Source organism: Cervus elaphus, chromosome 4, assembly GCF_910594005.1.
Source record: "Cervus elaphus chromosome 4, mCerEla1.1, whole genome shotgun sequence".
In the NCBI taxonomy this organism is placed as follows: Eukaryota; Metazoa; Chordata; class Mammalia; order Artiodactyla; family Cervidae; genus Cervus; species Cervus elaphus.
The window spans coordinates 40,073,518-40,093,117 of NC_057818.1; the positions used below are offsets into that span (position 1 = coordinate 40,073,518).

A 19,600-nucleotide genomic window follows, 5' to 3' on the forward strand; every position below is an offset into this window, starting at 1 on the left:
TTGGAAAATTCAGCAGTGGCCACAGGACTGGAAAAGGTCAGTTTTCATTCCAATCCCTAAGAAAGGCAATGCCAAAGAATGCTCAAACTACCTCACAATTGCACTCATCTCACACACTAGTAGAGTAATGCTCAAAATTCCCCAAGCCAGGCTTTAACAATACATGAACTGTGAACTTCCAGATGTTTAAGCTGGTTTTAGAAAAGGCAGAGAAACCAGAGATCAAATGGCTAACATCCGCTGGATCATCGAAAAAGCAAGAGAGTTCCAGAAAAACGTCTATTTCTGCTTTATTGACTATGCCAAGCCTTTGACTGTGTGGATCACAACAAACTGTGGAAAATTCTGAAAGAAACAGGAATACCAGACCACCTGACCTGCCTCTTGAGAAATCTGTATGCAGGTCAGGAAGCAACAGTTAGAACTGGACATGAAACAACAGACTGGTTCCAAATAGGAAAAGGAGTACATCAAGGCTGTATATTGTCACCCTGCTTATTTAACTTATATGCAGAATTCATCATGAGAAACGTTTGGGCTGGATGAAGCACAAACTGGAATCAAGATTGCTGGGAGAAATATCAATAACCTCAGATATGCAGATGACACTCCCCTTATGGCAGAAAGTGAAGAAGAACTAAAGAGCCTCTTGATGAAAGTGCAAGAGGAGAGTGAAAAAGTTAGCTTAAAGCTCAACATTCAGAAAACAAAGATCATGGCATCTGGTCCCATCACTTCATGGGAAATAGATGGAGAAACAGTGGAAACAGTGGCAGACTTTATTTTTTTGGGCTCCAAAACCACTGCAGATGGTGACTGCAGCCATGAAATTAAAAGACGCTTACTCCTTGGAAGAAAAGTTATGACCAACCTAGACAGCATATTAAAAAGTAGAGATGTTACTTTGCCAACGAAGGTCCGTCTGGTCAAGGCTATGTTTTTTCTAGTAGTTATGTATGGATGTGAGAGTTGGACTGTAAAGAAAGCTGAGTGCTGAAGAATTGATGCTTTTGAACTGAGGTGTTGGAGAAGACTCTTGAGAGTCCCTTGGACTGCAAGGAGATCCAACCAGTCCATCCTGAAGGAGGTCAGTCCTGGGTGTTCATTGGAAGGACTGATAACTGAAGGTGATGCGAAGAGGGGACTCGTTGGAAAAGACCCTGATGCTGGGCGGGATTGGGGGCAGGAGGAGAAGGGGACGACAGAGGATGAGATGGTTGGATGGCATTACTGACTCAAAGGACATGAGTTTGAGTAAACTCTGGGAGTTGGTGATGGACAGGGAGGCCTGAGGTGCTGCAGTCCATGGGGTCGCAAAGAGTCCAACAGACTGAGCAACTGAACTGAACTGAACTGAACCAAGGGAGGCCTTCCAGTGTTTGAAATTGTTCCATTTCTCCCCTCTCCTGATCCCAGGACGTGATTGCTGTGGCCTTATTAAAACTCCCTGAACCCTGACCGTCTCTTGTATATGATTCATTCTACATCCCTTGAGCTGGGTAATGCATGAGGCTATCCATGCTGGAAGGAAGAGACCAGGGAGGGCACTGGCCTCAATGCTCCTGGTGGAGGGCCTCCCTGTGCAGTGGTTCCCACCTTGGAGTCTCTGCCTCGGCCCTGGGAGATGAACAGTCCCCTGGGTTCTGTTACCAAAAGCTAAGGCTTTAACCACAGTTGTTGAAGTGTCCAGTGGTCTTGGAGCATCCAAACCCACCAGTTTGGTACAAGAATCCACATGTAACACAGAACTTATTGTCCCCAAAGTCTTTAATGATTCCTGGACTTTGGCAAGAAATATCAGGAAGCACATATTGCATATGAAATACAGGAAAATGGTTCATGAGACCTCACATTTAATTTGTTGCATTAGTAATTTAGAAATTTATATTTAGGATAGTATAGTTCATGAGTATATAGGGTCTTGCCTTCAGTGAAAAGAGTAAGGGCTCTCCAGGTATTAGAACTGCTCTGGCTTGTGAGGGATGCCTTGGTAAAGGCTTATTCACCTTTGGATTTAAGGAAAGTAGCCCCAATCATCTAGGCAGAGTATGTTTCATCTGTTTTCTGTATTGATGCATCTAAGAATTTTTAACCCACTTTTTTTTTTTTAATTTATTTGACTGTGCCCGGTCTTAGTTGTGGCACTCAGGATCTTTGTTGTAGCGTGTGGGATCTTTAGTTGTGCCATGCAGGATCTAATTCCCTAACCAGGGATTGAACCCAGGCCCCCTGCATTGGGAGCACAGAGTCTTAACCACTGGACCATCAGGGAAGTCCCCCAACTTATACTCGTGATAAATTTTGGTCTGATGTCTGTCATCTTGAATGCCTTTAGCTTGTAATTATTACTTTTATCCTGTTTTGTGTCCCTTTTGCTTTTTCTTTTGCTCTTTCATCGATTTTTTAAAAAAAGATATTTCTCCTGGTTTTATTCTACCAGTGAAACTGTTGAGGTTTAAAAAAAAATTCTTTAAAATATTTCAGGTGTAGGAAAATAAAGAGAATAACAAACACCTGTGTACCTGCCCTCAGCTTTATTGTTTCTGGCCATTTTGTCATGGCTGTTACGTATGTTTTTAAGAACTAAACTGTTGCAGATGGAATTGAAGTCCCCTGTGTACTTCTTTTGAATTGCTTTCCCTCTCTGTGGTTCCAGAGGTAGTTACCATATGAATTTGGTGTTACTCATGTCCATAGATACTTTTAAACTTGTTATTTATGGTTATTTCCATAAGCATCATAATACTATTTTACATGTTTTGAATCTACATAAGTAGTAAACTTGATGTTTTCTTCTGCAGCTTACTTTTTAAAAAATATCATTTTTAATTTCTGGCTGCTCTGGGTCTTCATTGCTTCTTGTGGGTTTCCTCTAGTTGCGGCAAGCAGGGGCTATTCTCTAGTTGCAGTGTACAGGCTTCTCATTGTGGTAGTTTCTCTTGTTGTGGAGCACAGGTTCTAAATGCGTGGACTCAGTAGCTGCACCTTGAGGGCTCCAGGGCACAGGCTCAGTAGTTGTGGCACACAGGCTTTAGTTGCCTTGTGGCATTTGGGGTCTTCCTGGACCAGGGATTGAACTGGTGTCCCCTGCACTGCAAGGCGGATTCTTAACCACTAGAGCACCAGTTACTTTTTAAATTCAACTCTATAGAATTGATATTTAACCACATAGCTCAAGTTCATTCATTTTCACTGATGTTTGGTATCGTGGTTTTATAATTCCCATCTCTGTCTAGCTGTGCTATAGTCTAGGTCTGTATTCAGTTTCACTTTCTCTTTGACTGCGCTCTGTTGTCCAACCCATCCACTGAGGATTTAACTTCAATGTATATATTCATTTGTAAAATTCTATTTAGTTCATTTTCATATCTGTTTATAAAACATCACTTTCCTCAAGGTTTTGATTTCTTCCTTTATGTCTTTATTTATGTTCAGACTTATCTTACATTCTCTTTTCTTATTAACCCTAGATCTCGGACCTTGCTTTTTGTCTCATCCACTTAACGTCAATCAAAATTGCTTGTTTTTTTTTTTTTTAAGTTTGTGTGCTTATCTATAGTGGAGTTTACTTTTTCTGGGGATCCTCTGCTACTCTGAAGAGATAAGGAAGGAGCCAGTATATATATATAAACTTCTGCTGGGGGTTGGGGACAACAATAACAAAAAAACCATATCAAACATTAAAAGATTACTGCTAAACACAAAGTACAGGCACCTCAAGTTAATGATTTTAATGCTTTTTTCTGTATGGAAAGATTCAAGAATTTAGGTTCACTGAAAATTTTCCTTGCATATGTATCTATGTAACCAGGGGTTGTACCCAAAGCACAGAACGCTTCCTATTTTTCTCCATCCTAAATTGCCCTCGGGCGAATTATGGGTAGGAGACTGCAGTGGCTAGTGTCTTGATCCTTGTAGAACTGAAATGGCAGGCAACATTATTTCTTTACAGTTGCTAGGGCATCTGAGTTAGACATGTGGTGATGCCAAAACCATAGGAGACCTTGTGAGGAGATAGGAGGATCATCACCTCACGGGGTAGGCTCCAAGGAGACCAGGTGCATGTGGAAGAAAATATAGCTCTAGGAGGCAGTGGACCCAGTTCCTAGATTCCTGATTAAGGATTAGTGGCAGTGTGGCACTGGCATTTTTGTTACTACAACTATTCGAAAATAGTGCCTTCATAATAAGTGCCTGAGCCAGAGAGCTGGACCCCTGAGGTGCCTTTCATCTCTGAGGCGCTGGAGTAGCTCCATCTTCCTGGAACTTGAGCATCTAGCAGATTATCCATGATATGTGACCTAGGTACCACTGCTGGAGGCCCTGTCCAACTGATTTACTGTCTTTGGATCAGACTTGGTTAGGTTCACATGCATATAACTGAAAATCCAAAATAATAGAGCTTAAAATAAGACTGGAGTTGATTTTTTCCTTTTAAAAATAGAGATATGGAGATAGGCAGCTGCACACCGTCAGCGGGAATCCTGGTTCCTTCAGGTTCACCACACTGCCATCCCTCAGATGTGGCCATATCCTCATGGTCTGAAGCAACTGGAGCTCTCGCCATTCCCGGCTGTGGGATGGAGGGAAGGAAGAAGATCATGTCACCTTCCTTTCGAGGGAGTATTCTATGAGTACTGAAAACACTTCCACTTCATTGTGTAGACCTTGGTCCTGGGAGACCCACAGACTTACAAGGGTGGCAAGAAATGTCCTTGGCTGAGCGGCAAGGTGCCAATCCCTAATTAAGTTTTCTGTTACTAAACAAAACGGATGAATGGATGTTCGTGTAGGCAACCAGCAGCCTCTGACACTACCAATATGTCTTAACTTCACATGTCTAAAGTAGTTTGCATGTGCTGCCATGACAAAACAGCACAGACTGAGGCTTACATAACAGAAATTTATCTTCTCACAGTTCTGCAGGCTGGAAGTTCAAAATCAAGGTGTTATAAGGTTTGATTTCTCCTGAGGCTTCTCTCCTTGGCTTGCAGAAGGGCAGGAGGGGCAGTCATAGAAAACAACCCAGACCATGAAGAGGTTATCAGTCCCACTGGGTATTATGGCACAGTAGGCAGGAAGTGGGTACAAGCATGTACAGGGAGGCCATGTGAGATGCCTCTGAATGCACATGTCCATCTGGGGGAGTGCTGGAGTGTAGCTTGAGCAGCCCTGTGTTGAGGTATCCATTATGTGGTTCAGACATCACATGCAGCGACAGACAAGATAAAGCACATTGTAGAAATCATATTGCCCATACTTTATTTTTTAAAAAAGTTATTTATTTTGTCTTGGCTGTGCTGGGTCTTTTGTTGCGTGCCGGCTTTCTTTAGTTGTGGTGAGAGGGGCCTACACTTTGTGTGTGAGCTTCTCATTACAGTGGCTCCTCGTGGCAGAGTACAGACTCTAAGGGTGCTCGGGCTTCAGTAGCTGTGACGCACCGGCTTAGTTGCCCCTCCACATGTGGAATCTTCCCAGACCAGGGACTGAACCCCTGTGCCTGCATTGGCAGGTGGATTCTTATCCTTTGTACCACCAGGGAAGTTCTGCCATTACTTTCTGATTAAAGATGTAGATTTGTCACAGTGAGATTTTTCTCCCAACTAGAATTTATTTTTTAATTTTTTATTGAAGGATAATTGTTTAACAGAATTTTGTTTTCTGTCAAACCTCAACATGAATCAGCCACAAGTATATATATATATATCCCCTCCCTTTTGAAACTCCTTCCCCATCTCCTGTCCCATTCCACCCCTCTAGGTCAATACAGAGCCCCTGTTTGAGTTCCCGAGACATACAGCAAATTCCTGTTGGCTATCTATTTTACATATGGTAATGTAAGTTTCCATGTTACTCTTTCCATATATCTCACCCTCTCCTTCCCTCTTCCCATGTACATAAGTCTATTCTCTATGTCTGTTTCTCCACTGCTTCCCTGTAAATAAATTCTTCAGTACCATTTTCCTAGATTCCATATATATGCATTAGCATATGATATTTCTCTTTCTCTTTCTGACTCACTTCACTCTGTAAAATAGGTTCTAGGTTCACCCATCTCATCAGAACTGACTCAAATGCATTCCTTTTTGTGGCTGGGTACGATACCATTGTGTATATGTACCACAACTTCTTTATCCATTCATCTGTCAATGGACATCTAGGTTGCTTCCATGTTCTAGCTATTGTAAATAGGTGCTGCAGTGAACAATGGGATACATGTGTCTTTTTCAATTTTGGTTTCCTCAGGGTATATGCCTAGGAGTGGGATTGCTAGGTCATTTGGTGGTTTTATTCCTAGTTTTTTAAGGAATCTCTATACCGTCTTCGGTAGTGGCTATACAATTTACATTCCCACCAACAGTGCAAGAGCGTTCCCTTTTCTCCACACCCTCTCCAGCATTTATTGTTTGTAGACTGTTTGATCATGGCCATTCTGACCGGTGTGAGGTGATATCTCATTGTGGTTTTTGATTTGCGTTTCTCTAATAATGAGTGATGTTGAGCATCTTTTCATGTGTTTGTTAGCCATCTGTATGTCTTCTTTGGAGAAATGTCTGTTTATGTCTTATTCCCACTTTTTGATTGGGTTGTTTGTTTTTCTGGCATTGAATTGTATGAGCTGCTTGTATATTTTGGAAATTAATCCTTTGTCAGTTTTGATAAAGTTGTTTTATTTGCTGTTATTTTCTCCCATTCTGAAGGTTGTCTTTTCACCTTGCTTATAGTTTCCTTTGCTGTGCAAAAGCTTTTAAGTGTACTCAGGTCCCACTTGTTTACTTTTGTTTTTATTTTGGTTACTGTAGGAGGTGGGTCATAGAGGATCTTGCTTTGGTTTATGTCATCGAGTGTTCTGCCTATTAGAATTCTTCTAAGAGTTTTATAGTTTGTGGTCTTACATTTAGGTCTTTAATCCATTTGGAGTTTATCTTTGTGTATGGTGTGGGCTTCCCTGGTGGCTCAGATGGTAAAGCGTCTGCTTGCAATGTGGGAGACCTGGGTTCAATCCCTGGGTTGGGAAGATCCCCTGGAGAAGGAAATGGCAACACACTCCAGTACTCTTGCCTGGAAAATTCCATGGACAGAGGAGCCTGGTAGGCTATAGTCCATTGGGTCACAAAGAGTCGGACACGACTGAATGACTTCACTTCACTTTGTGTATGGTGTTAGGAAGTGTTCTAATTTTTATTCTTTTACATGTATCTGTCCATTTTTCCCAGCACCATTTATTGAAGAGGCTGTCTTTGCCCCATTGTATATTCTTGCCTCCTTTGTCAAAAATAAGGTGCCCATAGGTGCATGGGTTTATTTCTGGGCTTTCTATCTTGTTCCATTGGTTTATATTTCTGTTTTTGTGCCAGTACCATACTGTCTTGATGACTAGCTTTATAGTATAATCTGAGGTCAGGAAGGTTGATTCCTCCAGCTCCATTCTTCTTTCTCAAGACTGCTTTGGCTATTTGGGGTCTTTTGTGTTTCCATATGAATTATGAAATATTTTGTTCTAGTTCTGTGAAAAAATGCCTTTGGTAATTTGATAGGGATCACATTGAATCTGTAGATTGCATTTGGTAGTATAGTCATTTTCAGAATATTGATTCTTCCTACCCAGGATCATGGAATATCTCTCCATCTGTTTATGTCATCTTTGATTTCTTTCATCAGTGTTTTATAATTTTCTGTGTACAGTTCTTTTGTCTCCTTAGGTAAGTTTATTCCTAGATATTTAATTCTTTTTGTTGCAATGGTGAATAGGATTGATTCCTTAATTTCTCTTTCTGATTTTTCATTGTTAGATATAGAAATGCAAGTGATTTCTGTGTATTGATTTTGTATCCTGCAACTTTGCTAAATTCACTGATTAGCTCTAGTAATTTTCTGATGCTATCTTTAGGGTTTTCTATGTACAATATCATGTCATCTGCAAACAGTGAGAGCTTTACTTTTTCTTTCCTCATCTGGATTCCTTTTATTTCTTTTTCTTCTCTGATTGCTGTAGCTAGGACTTCCAGAACTATGTTGAATAATAGTGGTGAGCGTGGACACCCTTGTTAGAATTTATTTTAGTACGGTGTGAAGTAAGAATATTATTTTCTTTTCCTGTTGTGACATCCAAATGTTTCTGCATAATTTACTAAGAAACCCCTCCTTTCTCCACTGCTTTTTTTCAGCTCTATCAAATGATTGACATACAATTAAATTGAATCAGCTCGTTTTCTATAAAGGGTCTTGCTGGGATTTTGATTGGATTGCTTTAAATATATAGAGCAATTTGGGGATAATTGACATCTTAGTATTGGGTTTTTCAATCAGTGAACAGAGTATCTCCCTCAGTTTATTAGGTATTCTTTCATCTCCTGTCATTATTTTGTAATTTTCATGATGTGTATCTTACACATATTTTGTGAGATTTATACCTATGTCATGTTTTCTGTGCTGTTGTAAATGGTACTATTTTAAAATTTTTATTGACATTGTATTACAGGAAATTTTATTGCTGCGTATTTCAGTTTCCAACAGTTTATCTTTTTGCACCTTTAACTCTGTGATCTTGCTAAACTCACTTGTTAGTTCTAGCAGTTTTGTAGCTTTCTTTGATTTTAAAAAAAATGTAGATAATAACGTCCTCTGCAAATCTTAACAGTTTTATTTCTAATCTCTGCCTTTTATTTCCTTTTCTGGCCTTTCTGCACTTGCTAGCACTCCAGTGCGATGTTGAATAATAGTGGGAAGAGCAGACATACCTGCCTTGTTGTCAACGTTAGAGGGAAGGCATTCTGTCTCTGACCATTATGTTTTCAACAGCAAGGGCACAATCACGTCAAATCATACCAATATACACACTGCAACAAAACACTTAGTTTGACTGTACTTTTTGGTCAGCTAAGGCAAAAATGATGGTGCATGAAATCGAAGTTCCCCTATAACTGCAATTGTAATGTGATATGAAAACGTGGGATTCCTATTGCTGACAAGGTCACAAGGCACTGCTGTTACTGTTGTGGTCCTCGCCAACACAAAATTGAAGGAAATTCTAGATTTCAGCTAGAGATTAGCTTAACGATAAGCTTTTTCTATTTGATGTCGCCGGTTAAAATCGCGTGCCTGGGGAGGAAAGCCAGGGACCACAGAGACGTGTGGTCTGGTTTCCTAGAGAGGAAGCTCGCGATACTTGGGTGCTGCGGCCGACGTAGTTACGCACTTCCAGTCACACCACACATTGCACTTTTCCTGAGGTGAGTTTCTGGGTCTTGTCGCCTCAGCGAGCCTGCTGGGGGCACACCTTTCACCCTGGAGAAGGCTGTCCGCTTAGTCCCTCATGTCCAGGTGGAGGGAGTCGGGCGGCGCCCCCTGGTCTGGGGAGCTAACGCCCCCGGCGGCCAGTCTCCCCCGCCCGCGGTGTCTTCGCCCCAGTCCTTAGCGGCCGCCTCGTGTAAGGCCGTGGATGAAAAGGAGACTCCGTTTGACCTCACACAGTCGCAGCCTCCCGTGCTCCCTGGGCTAGCAACTACTAACTGAGCCGCTAAATGCTAGTTGCTGCTGTAGGTTCCCAAGATGCAGCTGCGAATGAGAGGGCCGTGGGCCCCTCTCCCAGGGACCTTTCAGTTTAATTAAAAGTCTTCTGTTAATCCAGTGCGGTTATTCTTGATGTGCACAAGGCCTTGCAGGACTTGAACTCTTACAACTTCTTCACCTTCGTCTTAGGCACATTCCCCTTGATTCTTTGGACTTTAACTTCGAGACCATGTTTTTGCACATGCTGTTAACTTTGGAAAGATTTTCCTTTCAACCTAAGTAATTCCTATTCTTAAGCCTCCGCATCTAGGATAAAGTATCTCTGTCACTAGTCACGATTGTGTTCTTAAAGCTAATTCTGAGGATCTTTGATTCATATTTGTGTTTCTTTTAGTTTAAGCCCCATGAAGGAAGGGATCACACCCTTCTTTCTCTACTGTTTGTCCTGTGTCTCACACTTGGCCTGGAATGAAATAAGTTTGTGATAAAAGTTGGATAAAGAAAACACAGTGTCTTAAACTAAGAGAAGTGGTATACAAGAAAGAGAATACAGTGCTAGTGGAGTGTGTAACCTGGGGCCCTGACCTGGTCTGTAGAGACAGGCTGTGGTGAGCTGGCAGTTACCTATATGAACAGAGGGCCGACTTCTGAAAAGTATTGCACACAGTCTATTAGTTACAAAGGTTCTAAAGGTTGAAGAAGAGTGGTTCTTGCAGAGCCGGTACAAAGGTCCTGAATTAGCATAATAGAGAAGCTGAAAGAAGACCAGTGTGGCTAAACTAAAAGAAAAGAGGGTGGCACAAAGATGAGGCTAGCAGGAAATGGCCACATGCAGTGAATTTCATTTGTGAAGATCCTGGCTTTTTGGTAGGCTATGAGTGCGTAACAAGAATACAAAGTGTCTGTAGGGGATGATACAATTAAAGTAATGACCCAGACATTTTGGCATGTTGAAGTGTCTTTTCATGGTCTTTTGCTAATTGGTTTCTGGTTATCACTGGGTCCTAGAAGAGGGTGGTGAACAAAAAAAGATGTCTGCCCCAAGATCAAGAAAAGGAAACCTTACTCTAAGATGATTCTTCTGATTTGGGGGGGCTACCTTTATCTGTTTTTTTTTAGCCTTAGAATCACTTTATTGAGTTCTAAAAGAAAAAAATCCTGTTGGGATTCCTGTTGGAAGCAATTTGATGTAGTTATTAAGCTTGGCCTCTGGAAATCAGGCACGTCTGGTTTGGGATCCAAGTTCATCCATTCACTGGCTGAGTGACCTTCATAGAGAAAATTATTCTCTTAGACTGTTTTCTTATGTGGGAAAAAGAAAAGGTTTAAAGAATTATTGAGGTGATTGAGTGGATATGTATTTATCATCCAAAAACATATTTCTTTTTTTTTTAACCATTTATGTTTCTCAGTAAAATTTTATTTTTGAAAATAAAGGTCTAGGTTCCTTCTTATAGGGTTTGCTTTGAATTTTCTGATGTCGTGCTTGTTTGCTCTTTGTGTGTTCGTGTTCCCCTGTTCTCATGTCTTAGGGCAGACAGCGTTGCACGATGTTGGTGAGTACAGTCTCTGGTACCCAAGGTCAAGTTACTTACCTTTCAAAATCTTAATTTCCTAAGAATTCAAACCTCATGGCATATTGTGGGGAAATAGCAATATGCCATGTACTCAGTGCCATTTAGTAAATGGTTGTTGCTGTTATTGGCAGATTTGTTTTAAAAAAAGAGCCTTTGCCTGGATCGGCTTACTCTTGTTTCTCTTTGCTTCTTCCCTCAGCCCCTGCCCTTCATTGAGAGAGAGCCCAATAATGGCTGTCATGCCCCTGAAAGTCTGGCACCAGGTGAGCTGTGATTCCTTCAGGTCAGCCTTGGAGAGATCTGATGTGAAGAAAGAGGGGGATGACAGAAATGATTCTGGCAAGAAGCCTTAGAGCCAAAGCAGTTGGAAGACCCTTGTTGACTCTCTGCAGTCGGACTGGATGCTGGGGGAAAGCAGATGACGTGGGAATGAGCAGCCAGAAGTCCAGCAAGCAGTGGCTGCATAGAGTGTCCAGGGATGCAAAAGGATAGTCTCCTGTACTCTGAGGATCTCTGTTGAGCTAGTGGGTTCCCAGGTTTAGTGGTTCCTCCTGCAGAGCGCCCTGTGAGAATGAGGGACTCAGATTGGCATTATAGGTGTCCATTACACAGTGGGAGTAATCAAGATCAGGGAGATCACAAGGTTCTTGGGAAGTAGGGGCAGAGCGATGGCAGGAAGAAGACGACAAGTGCTGGGGCCTGGTGCACTGGGAAGACCCAGAGGAATCGGGTGGAGAGGGAGGTGGGAGGGGGTATCGGGATGGGGAATACATGTAAATCTATGGCTGATTCATATCAATGTATGACAAAACTCACTGAAATGTTGTTAAGTAATTAGCCTCCAACTAATAAAAAAAAAAAAGAAGAAGGGAGCTTGTATCATTTATTCAGAAGTTGACTTGGCTAATCAAGGCAGGGGGCTATGACAGGAAAAATCTGCACTAGGACAAAACACCTGAAGTTAGGGATCCTGTAAAGCCTCTGTGACATTGTGGCCTTGAGCCAGTCACTTAACCTCTTTGCACCTTAACTTCATCTGTGAAGTGAACATTAAATACTTTAGCATTTATGGGATAAGGAAATTGACTTCTTTAGCTGATTTCACTTTTTGAGACTGATGAATTGCTGGGTGTTCCTTAACTATTTCCTTCTTCCTGGTACTTACTTATCTAGTAACTCAGCATCTATGAACCATATCCCAAGTCCCCGTCCTGGATTTCTGATATCTGACTTGTCCTTCTGCCTGACATTGTCTACCCTGTTGCTCCCATCTTCTGATCTTATATAAGTTGTCAGTTACTGGTATCACCCTGTCATAATCCTGACCACTCAGTTTCTAGGTTGCTGAGTAGTTGTTGACTCTGTTCTCCCTTGATACTGTTTTCATAGTCTGACTCTTTCTGGCTACTCTCTCTTCCATTTGTCCCATCTTTTATATTGACCTCCTTCAGGGTTTGTCATTCCTTTTCTTAGATTTTGTTTGCAGAGCTTCCTAGCCAGTTTCTCTGTACAATCTTGTGCTTTCCCCTTATCATGTGTTACCTGATAGAACTTGGTTTCCTAAGCTCGGATTTTATCCTGTAGTCCAGGGTTCTTGGACTTAGTGTGCATAAGAATCACCTGGAGGGCTTATGAAAGCACAGATTGGTCTTGGATGGGGCCTATGAATTTTCCTTTCTGGCAAGTTCGTAGGTGATCCTGCTAGTGCAGTGGGGTACCACACCTTGAGAACCATTGTTGTAGTTCATGATATCTCATTCAAAGAAGTCATTCTGTTGACTGAGTCAGTTTGTCATTATATGTCCATGATTGCATAGCTGACTGAGGATGGAGTCAATCCAGGACAGGCCTAGAACTGGAGTTAAGTATCCCCAGCAGGTATTAGTGAACTGATTATATGATAGTGAAGAGGAACCAGATTCCAGAAATATTTAGAAAATAAAATTGGCAGGATTTGATTACTGACTGCTTATTGGAAATGAGTGGTGAGTAGGGCAAGTTAGTCCAGGATGAATCTCAAATTTCTAACTTAGGAGACTGGGATGAAATTCGTACTATTTCCGTGTTGAGAAACAACACTTTCACTCTCTGTGCTGGTTAGTTACATGAATTGAAGATAGAGCCAGTTTGGCAGGAGGCAGATCGGGTGGATGCATTTGGTGTTAGATGGTGACAGTGCTGATGAGATCTGCAAAGTCAGTTGAGGTATTGAAAGGTGGGAGGACATTCCCTGCATATTCAGGTAACCAAGTTTGATATCAAAGTCTGGGGAATGAATAAAAATTCTAAGCCAGATCCTGAGCTTTCTGGCAAGGTAGAGTGGGGCTATCAGGGTTGGGAAAAGGTGGCTATTGGAAAAGCATGATATTTAGTTGACAGAAACATTTACAGATTATTTCGGAGGTGTATGAAGAAAAGCAGTTAAAAGAACTACCCAGCAGCAATTTGATTCCAGAAGCATATTCTCCCAGGAAAATCCATCAGGAAGCAGAATACACTGTCCCATGCAGCACTGAGATCTCTCTGCTGGACATTCTTGAGCACAGGCTGCACAGCCCCTTCTTCAAGCAGGAGATGAGGTCGGATGAGGCCAGTCATCAGGGCAAACCATGACTCTGTTCCTGTCATGTGAACTTGAAGTCTGGGGTAGAGTGAGCATGCATGGGGAACAGATGGATTGATTGGGCACTCGGGGCAATGAAGGGGGAACAGGTCAGTCCTGCAATGTCTCTTCTAAGTGGGTGTCTGAAGAGATTAAAGCTAACTGTTTACTTGTAGGTGCAATAATAAAAGATTGAAAGTTTTATAAAATCAAAGAGATTTTGCTCTAGGGATTTTAATTCATGGGAGACTTTCCAGGGTTTTCACAACATGATGTTAGGTTTCATGAGACTAAATTTTGTGTCCAAATGAAAGCTCTAACTTTTAGTGAGAGAAGTTCCAGATTTTTTGTTGTACCAATAGTCATTTAACACTCAGCTCACTGTCCCTGTCCCCTGTGCCCCACACTCGGAGCCAGAGAATTGGCTCTGGCACAGTATGAACCTCTTGTTTTAGGCGGTGGTGACCTTTGAGGATGTGGCTGTTTACTTCACCCGGACAGAATGGGCTGGCCTTTCTCCTGCACAGAGGGCCCTGTACAGAAGTGTGATGCTGGAGATCTGTGGGAACTTGATGTCCCTGGGTAAGGCCACTTTTCTCCTGGTTCTCAGATCTGTGCTTTCCTATTTCCTTCCTTTTTTCCTCCTTATCAGCCAGGGGTGTGGTGTGGAAAGCGGGAAGTCATCTCTTGTATCCTCCATGGTTCTGGGACTGAGACCAAATGACCCACTTGGGAGGTTATTGGGTAGGGACAAGTCTTGGGTCAGTTTGGTCCCAATGTAGGGAATTGTCCCCTGGTATGAGTATGCTGCATCCTCCCAGGGCCTCTGCAGGGTAAATAGTGTCTGTTGTTAGATAAGTTTTCAGCTTACTTTTGTCTCCCTCTAGTCTAGGGAAGGGTATGACTCCTTCCCTTTGTTTGTATATGTCCCTCAGGATCACTAACTTACTCTTGGGTCTAGTTTTAGGAAGAGATCACAAATGCTCATTTTCCACTTGAGCAAAAATCTTGGCTTTCCCCAGTCCTGAGCCCTTTCCTGTGGATCTGTTCTAGTCTCACTGAGACTCTTGAGCTTTTTGTTCTTTTGACACAGCAGACACAGGACTGAAAGGTGCCATTTTCTACCCTTTTCAGGATACCCAATTCCCAAACCTACATTAGTCTCACTTCTAGAGAGAGGGGATTTGCTTGCGGGCCTGGAGACACAGGATAATCCTCCTGCACAGGGGACCAAAGACATCTATAAAAGTAAGTGAGGCAGTGACTATTGAGCTTTACAGAGCAGTATGTTTAAAATGAACCATGCTGGGAAGGATTTAAATAGATGATTTCTCAAAATAGGCAAATATGAAACCATTTCCACCATAACTCTTCTGCATATATTTCTGATTAATTAATTAATGCATTAATTCTCAAATCCATTTCCTTGTCAACTGTTCTCTACCTGTGAATATTTGACACTTTCATTTTATTAGCCTTGTCTGAAAAGCAGGCTGATGTTAGGAGTTTAGTAATCTCTAAAATCTCTGTTGTGAAAGTGAAAGTGTTAATCACTCAGTTATGTCCAACTCTTTGCAACCCCATGGACTGTAGTCCACCAGGCTCGTCTGTCCGTGGAATTCTCCAGGCAAGAGTACTGGAGTAGGTAGCCATTTCCTTCTCCAGGGGATCTTCCCAATCCAAGGACTGAACCCAGGTGTCCTGCATTGCAGGCAAATTTGTTACCAAATGAGCCACCAGGGATAGTCACATATGGTGCATATGTTTTCAGATCCCCAATGGATGCCTGAAACTTCGGGTAGTATCAAACCCTATGTAGCTATTCCTGGGTATCCACAGGGGATTGACTCCAGGACCTTTGTAACTGTGGGGTCTGCTTTCTTGGGTACAAAGATTCAACTATGTATCTATCATGTCTTTTTGTTATATATGCATACCTGTGATAAATTAGATGCAGCAAGAGACTATCCAGGTTGCCAGTGTCACTCTTGCACGTTGGAGCCATTATGAAGTAAAATAAGGGTTACTTGAACACAAGTACTGAAATCCTACAAAGGTCTATCTGATAACTGAATCAGCTACTTAGTAATAGACAGGTAGCATATACAGAGGGATGATTTACATCTGGTTGGAGTGGGTTGGTGCTAGGTTTCATTATGCTCTTCAGAACAGTGCACAATTTAAAACTTAAGGATTATTTATTTCTGGAATTTTACATTTAATATTTGGGGACTGTGCTTGATAAGGAAACTGAAACTGTGGAAAGAGGGACTGCAAATAAGGGGGAACCACTATAATTTTCAATGTTCTTTTGTTTTTGGTATAATTCTCAGGTGGCATTTTTGTCTTCTATTTGTTATGTCAGATGCCAGGACCCACATGGACAGTGAATTAACACCAACATGGGGAATTTCTGAAGAAAGAGACATGATGATGTCACATGGACCACAGAAGAACGTTCTTAACAAAAGCAGCTTCCTAGAAACATGTGAACTGGAGCAACACCAGGAAATCCCCACAGTGAAAAATGTTAGAGGAAAGGTTCTAAGAATCCACTATGATAGGAAACCCTTCAGATGTGAAGAGTGTGGGAAATGCTTCAGCTATTTTTCTTATTATGTTAGACATCAGAGAATCCACACTGGGGAGAAACCTTTTGAGTGTAATGAGTGTGGAAAAGCCTTTAATGGCAATTCTTCATTAATTCGACATCAGAGAATCCACACTGGTGAGAAACCCTATCAGTGTGAAGAGTGTGGGAGAGCCTTTAACGATAATGCAAATCTGATTAGGCATCAGAGAATCCACAGTGGGGACAGACCCTATCTCTGTAGGGAGTGTGGAAATGGTTTCACCAGTAGTTCTGAGTTTGTTTTACACCAGAGAATTCACACTGGAGAGAAACCTTATAAGTGTAATGAGTGTGGAAAAGCTTTTGTTGGTAATTCACCACTTCTGCAACATCAGAAAATCCACACTGGAGAGAAACCATATGAGTGTAATGAGTGTGGCAAAAGCTTTGGAAGGACTTCTCATCTTAGTCAGCATCAGCGTATTCACACAGGGGAAAAGCCTTACTCTTGTAAAATATGTGGGCAAGCCTTCAATTTCCGTACAAAACTAACTCGGCACCAGCAAGTCCACAGTGAGGTGAAACCTTTTGACTGTATATGTTGTGGAAAAGTGTTTAGTACTCAGGCTCAGTTGAAAAGACATCTAAGAATCCATATTCAGGAGACCTCCTGTGATGAGTGTGGAAAAGTTTTCACTAGCGAAAGAAATCTGCTTCAGCATCAAAGAGTCCATACTAGAAAGAAACCCTGTGACTATGTCAAGTATGAAAAAACCTTTAGGACATCTTCCCAGCTAGATTGTGTCCACCCTGGAGAGAAGCCTGTGCTGGATGTTGGTTGTTTTGGGCTCCCAGAATTTTTTACCCCCTTTTACTGGTAACAGTACATGATATTTCCTTTGCCTTCCATCTTCCACTCGGGTAGAATGTGTGACACAGGCCCAGCTTAGCTGCAGGTTCCTTCCCTCAGGCTACAGCTGTTGGTTCATATGTCAATAGATGACCCAAGATAGTCCAGTTAGAATCCCAGACCAAGTTAATAACCCTCCTAATGTTGAGTGTGGCCCTGGCCACAGCAACCAGACAGAAGACTATGGCCCTGCAATCCTTTCACCTTCCAGTTGTTGCAAACTTTTGACATTTGTACTTGTTAAGAGTCAAAGATATGTGAACAGTGTGGCCTCCTAATGGATGGTTTCACAGGCTTCTTGGTGTTTGGAGAACCACATGCACCCATATGGACTTTGGAAAGCCTACCAGTTACGAATTCCATGGTACTGAATAATCCTTGAAACTCCCAGTACTTCATTGAGCAAGGATTTCCTTATCACCCTTAGGATTTGGTGTCTGTTCTTTGTAGCACAGAGAGAAGAGGCTGGAAAAATGAGTGGTTTGGGGGAGTGGTTGATTAATGTGGCCAAGGGCAGGCTTGAATCCTGAGCTCCCACCTCCCAGGACTAAGACAGGTCTGTGGGCCTTGCAAGGGCATGAGACCTGTTCTGGGCCAGTCTCTTGAGATGCAAGAACCTGGTGTTCAAGGCTGGAGCCTGGAGTTTACCACCATCATCATTCTTGCTCTTCAGCAAATGGAAGAACTTGCTGTGGCTGGACAGCAAGAGCATTCGACAGGTAGCTATAGCCACTGACTCTAAATCCCTTTTTACCTTGTGCTTCAGATTCTGTGCTGTGCAGTGGGATCTGCTGCTTTCACCAAGCCAGGATCTGTCCACATGTCTAAGTACAGCACCTCAGCTTTCCTTAGGGAGCTACATCTCACGGGCTTCCAGTCCAGACAGTTTAAGAGGGCTGACCCTGCATTCCACCCATCTGGAAGATGGGTACATGATACATGACTAGCCAGTTCCATTTTCTGTCCTCTGATTGCTTTGATCGGTGCAAGGGTGAGAATGTTATCCAAGCCAGACCAAAGGCATTCCAAATCATGAGTTTTCATGGAACCCTAGTGAGGGAGAAACTAGTTGCAGTAGAATGGACTTTGAGCTTGTGTCATCCTGGAGGTGCTGGTGAGAGACTGCCTGTGACTCCACACCGTAAGACACTCAGCAGGACTGACAGTCAGAGAGGGGCAAGGTTGCACATTATGTGAGCCCTTGGATCTGACACCTCTGAACCCACTCTTCAACTTGTCTCTTGTAAAGATTACTTTCTGTCATCTATAATATAATATTTATTTCACTTGAGTGTGTCTAGTCCCTTGTAATCAAAAAAGTGCTGACACATCGGGATCATTGACTGTTGAGCCTCCGTCTGGCATGGTGTACCTGATGAGTGGGGCATGCTTAGGGGAGGCGAAGACATTAGGTGCAGTCATGTCTAAGGGGAGCTGCCAGACAACTCTTCCTCATTTCTCGACGTCCCAGAACACGGAGAGGAGAACAAGCAGGAAGAAAGGGCCAGAGGATGGTCAGTTGGTCTGTTTGTATTTTCCTTATTTTAGGGTTTATTTTGTTTGTGTCTTTCACCTGTTGAAATCTTCCAGCACATCTGTCAGAAACTCATGGCAGGCAGCCTGTTTACTTATTGGCTTCTTATACTAAAGTAATTCATGGAAATCTATCAACTTTTTTTTTTTTACTTCTACCCTGAAACAACTGGTGATTCTTTTAAGGACAAAACATTTCCAGACTTCCAACAGAGTCAGTCATGACTGTCACCAGGCAACTTTTATCAGCCTCACTGCCTTTTGTTTTTAAAAGTCCCTGTCTCTTTCTCTCCCTCCAGAATGTTTTTGTTAAAACAGGAAGGTAGCTAGATATGGCAACCCACTCCACAATTCTTGCCTGTGAAATTCCATGGACAGAGGAGCCTCGTGGGGCTATAGTTCATGGGGTCACAAAGAGGCAAACATGACTGAGTGGCTAAACAACAAAAAAAGCTAGATATGAGCAGAGAAAGGGGAGCGTGGGTCAGATGGCAGGAAGCCATGCATCTTGTGCAGAGGAGAGGGGGATCCTTGGAACTTCCATGCTGGAAACCATACATTTGGAGATAAGTGTCCTGGAGGCAGAACAAAGAAATGTGGGAAAATGCAGGAATATCTGGTGTGTTTGAATGTAACCTTTTGCTCATTATGCTTTCATTACAATAAAATAAGCCTTGTAGATAAGTGTCCATCCTGCACCGATGCTGTGACATTTCTGATCAATGCTAAATAAGGACAAAAATCCCTCTTCCCTCCAGGAAGATGGCGCTGTGATAAAAATCAGAGAACATGACCCCCAAACTCCTCTTTGCCCAGCGAATATTACATTTCACATGACTGGCTTGCCAAAAAACCTCAGGGTAGCTATTCACCTGAGCCTGTCTGCTCTCCCC

At 42.3% G+C, this 19,600-nt stretch overlaps 1 protein-coding gene and 1 non-coding gene across 2 annotated transcripts; one reads left to right on the forward strand and one right to left on the reverse strand.

Annotated features, from left to right (window-relative positions):
- Window positions 1–2,199: 2,199 nt before the first annotated feature.
- On the reverse strand, window positions 2,200–2,272 carry TRNAG-CCC. The gene has a single exon. It is a non-coding gene; the product is annotated as a tRNA-Gly (tRNA).
- Window positions 2,273–9,187: 6,915 nt separating this feature from the next.
- On the forward strand, window positions 9,188–19,396 carry ZNF19 (zinc finger protein 19). Its single transcript, XM_043899012.1, has 5 exons — window positions 9,188–9,233; window positions 11,290–11,353; window positions 14,148–14,274; window positions 14,827–14,940; window positions 16,058–19,396. The coding sequence occupies exons 2-5, from the start codon at window positions 11,321–11,323 to the stop codon at window positions 17,143–17,145; spliced, it is 1,362 nt and encodes a 453-aa protein (XP_043754947.1). The 5' UTR covers window positions 9,188–9,233; window positions 11,290–11,320; the 3' UTR covers window positions 17,146–19,396.
- The last annotated feature ends 204 nt before the right edge of the window (window positions 19,397–19,600 follow it).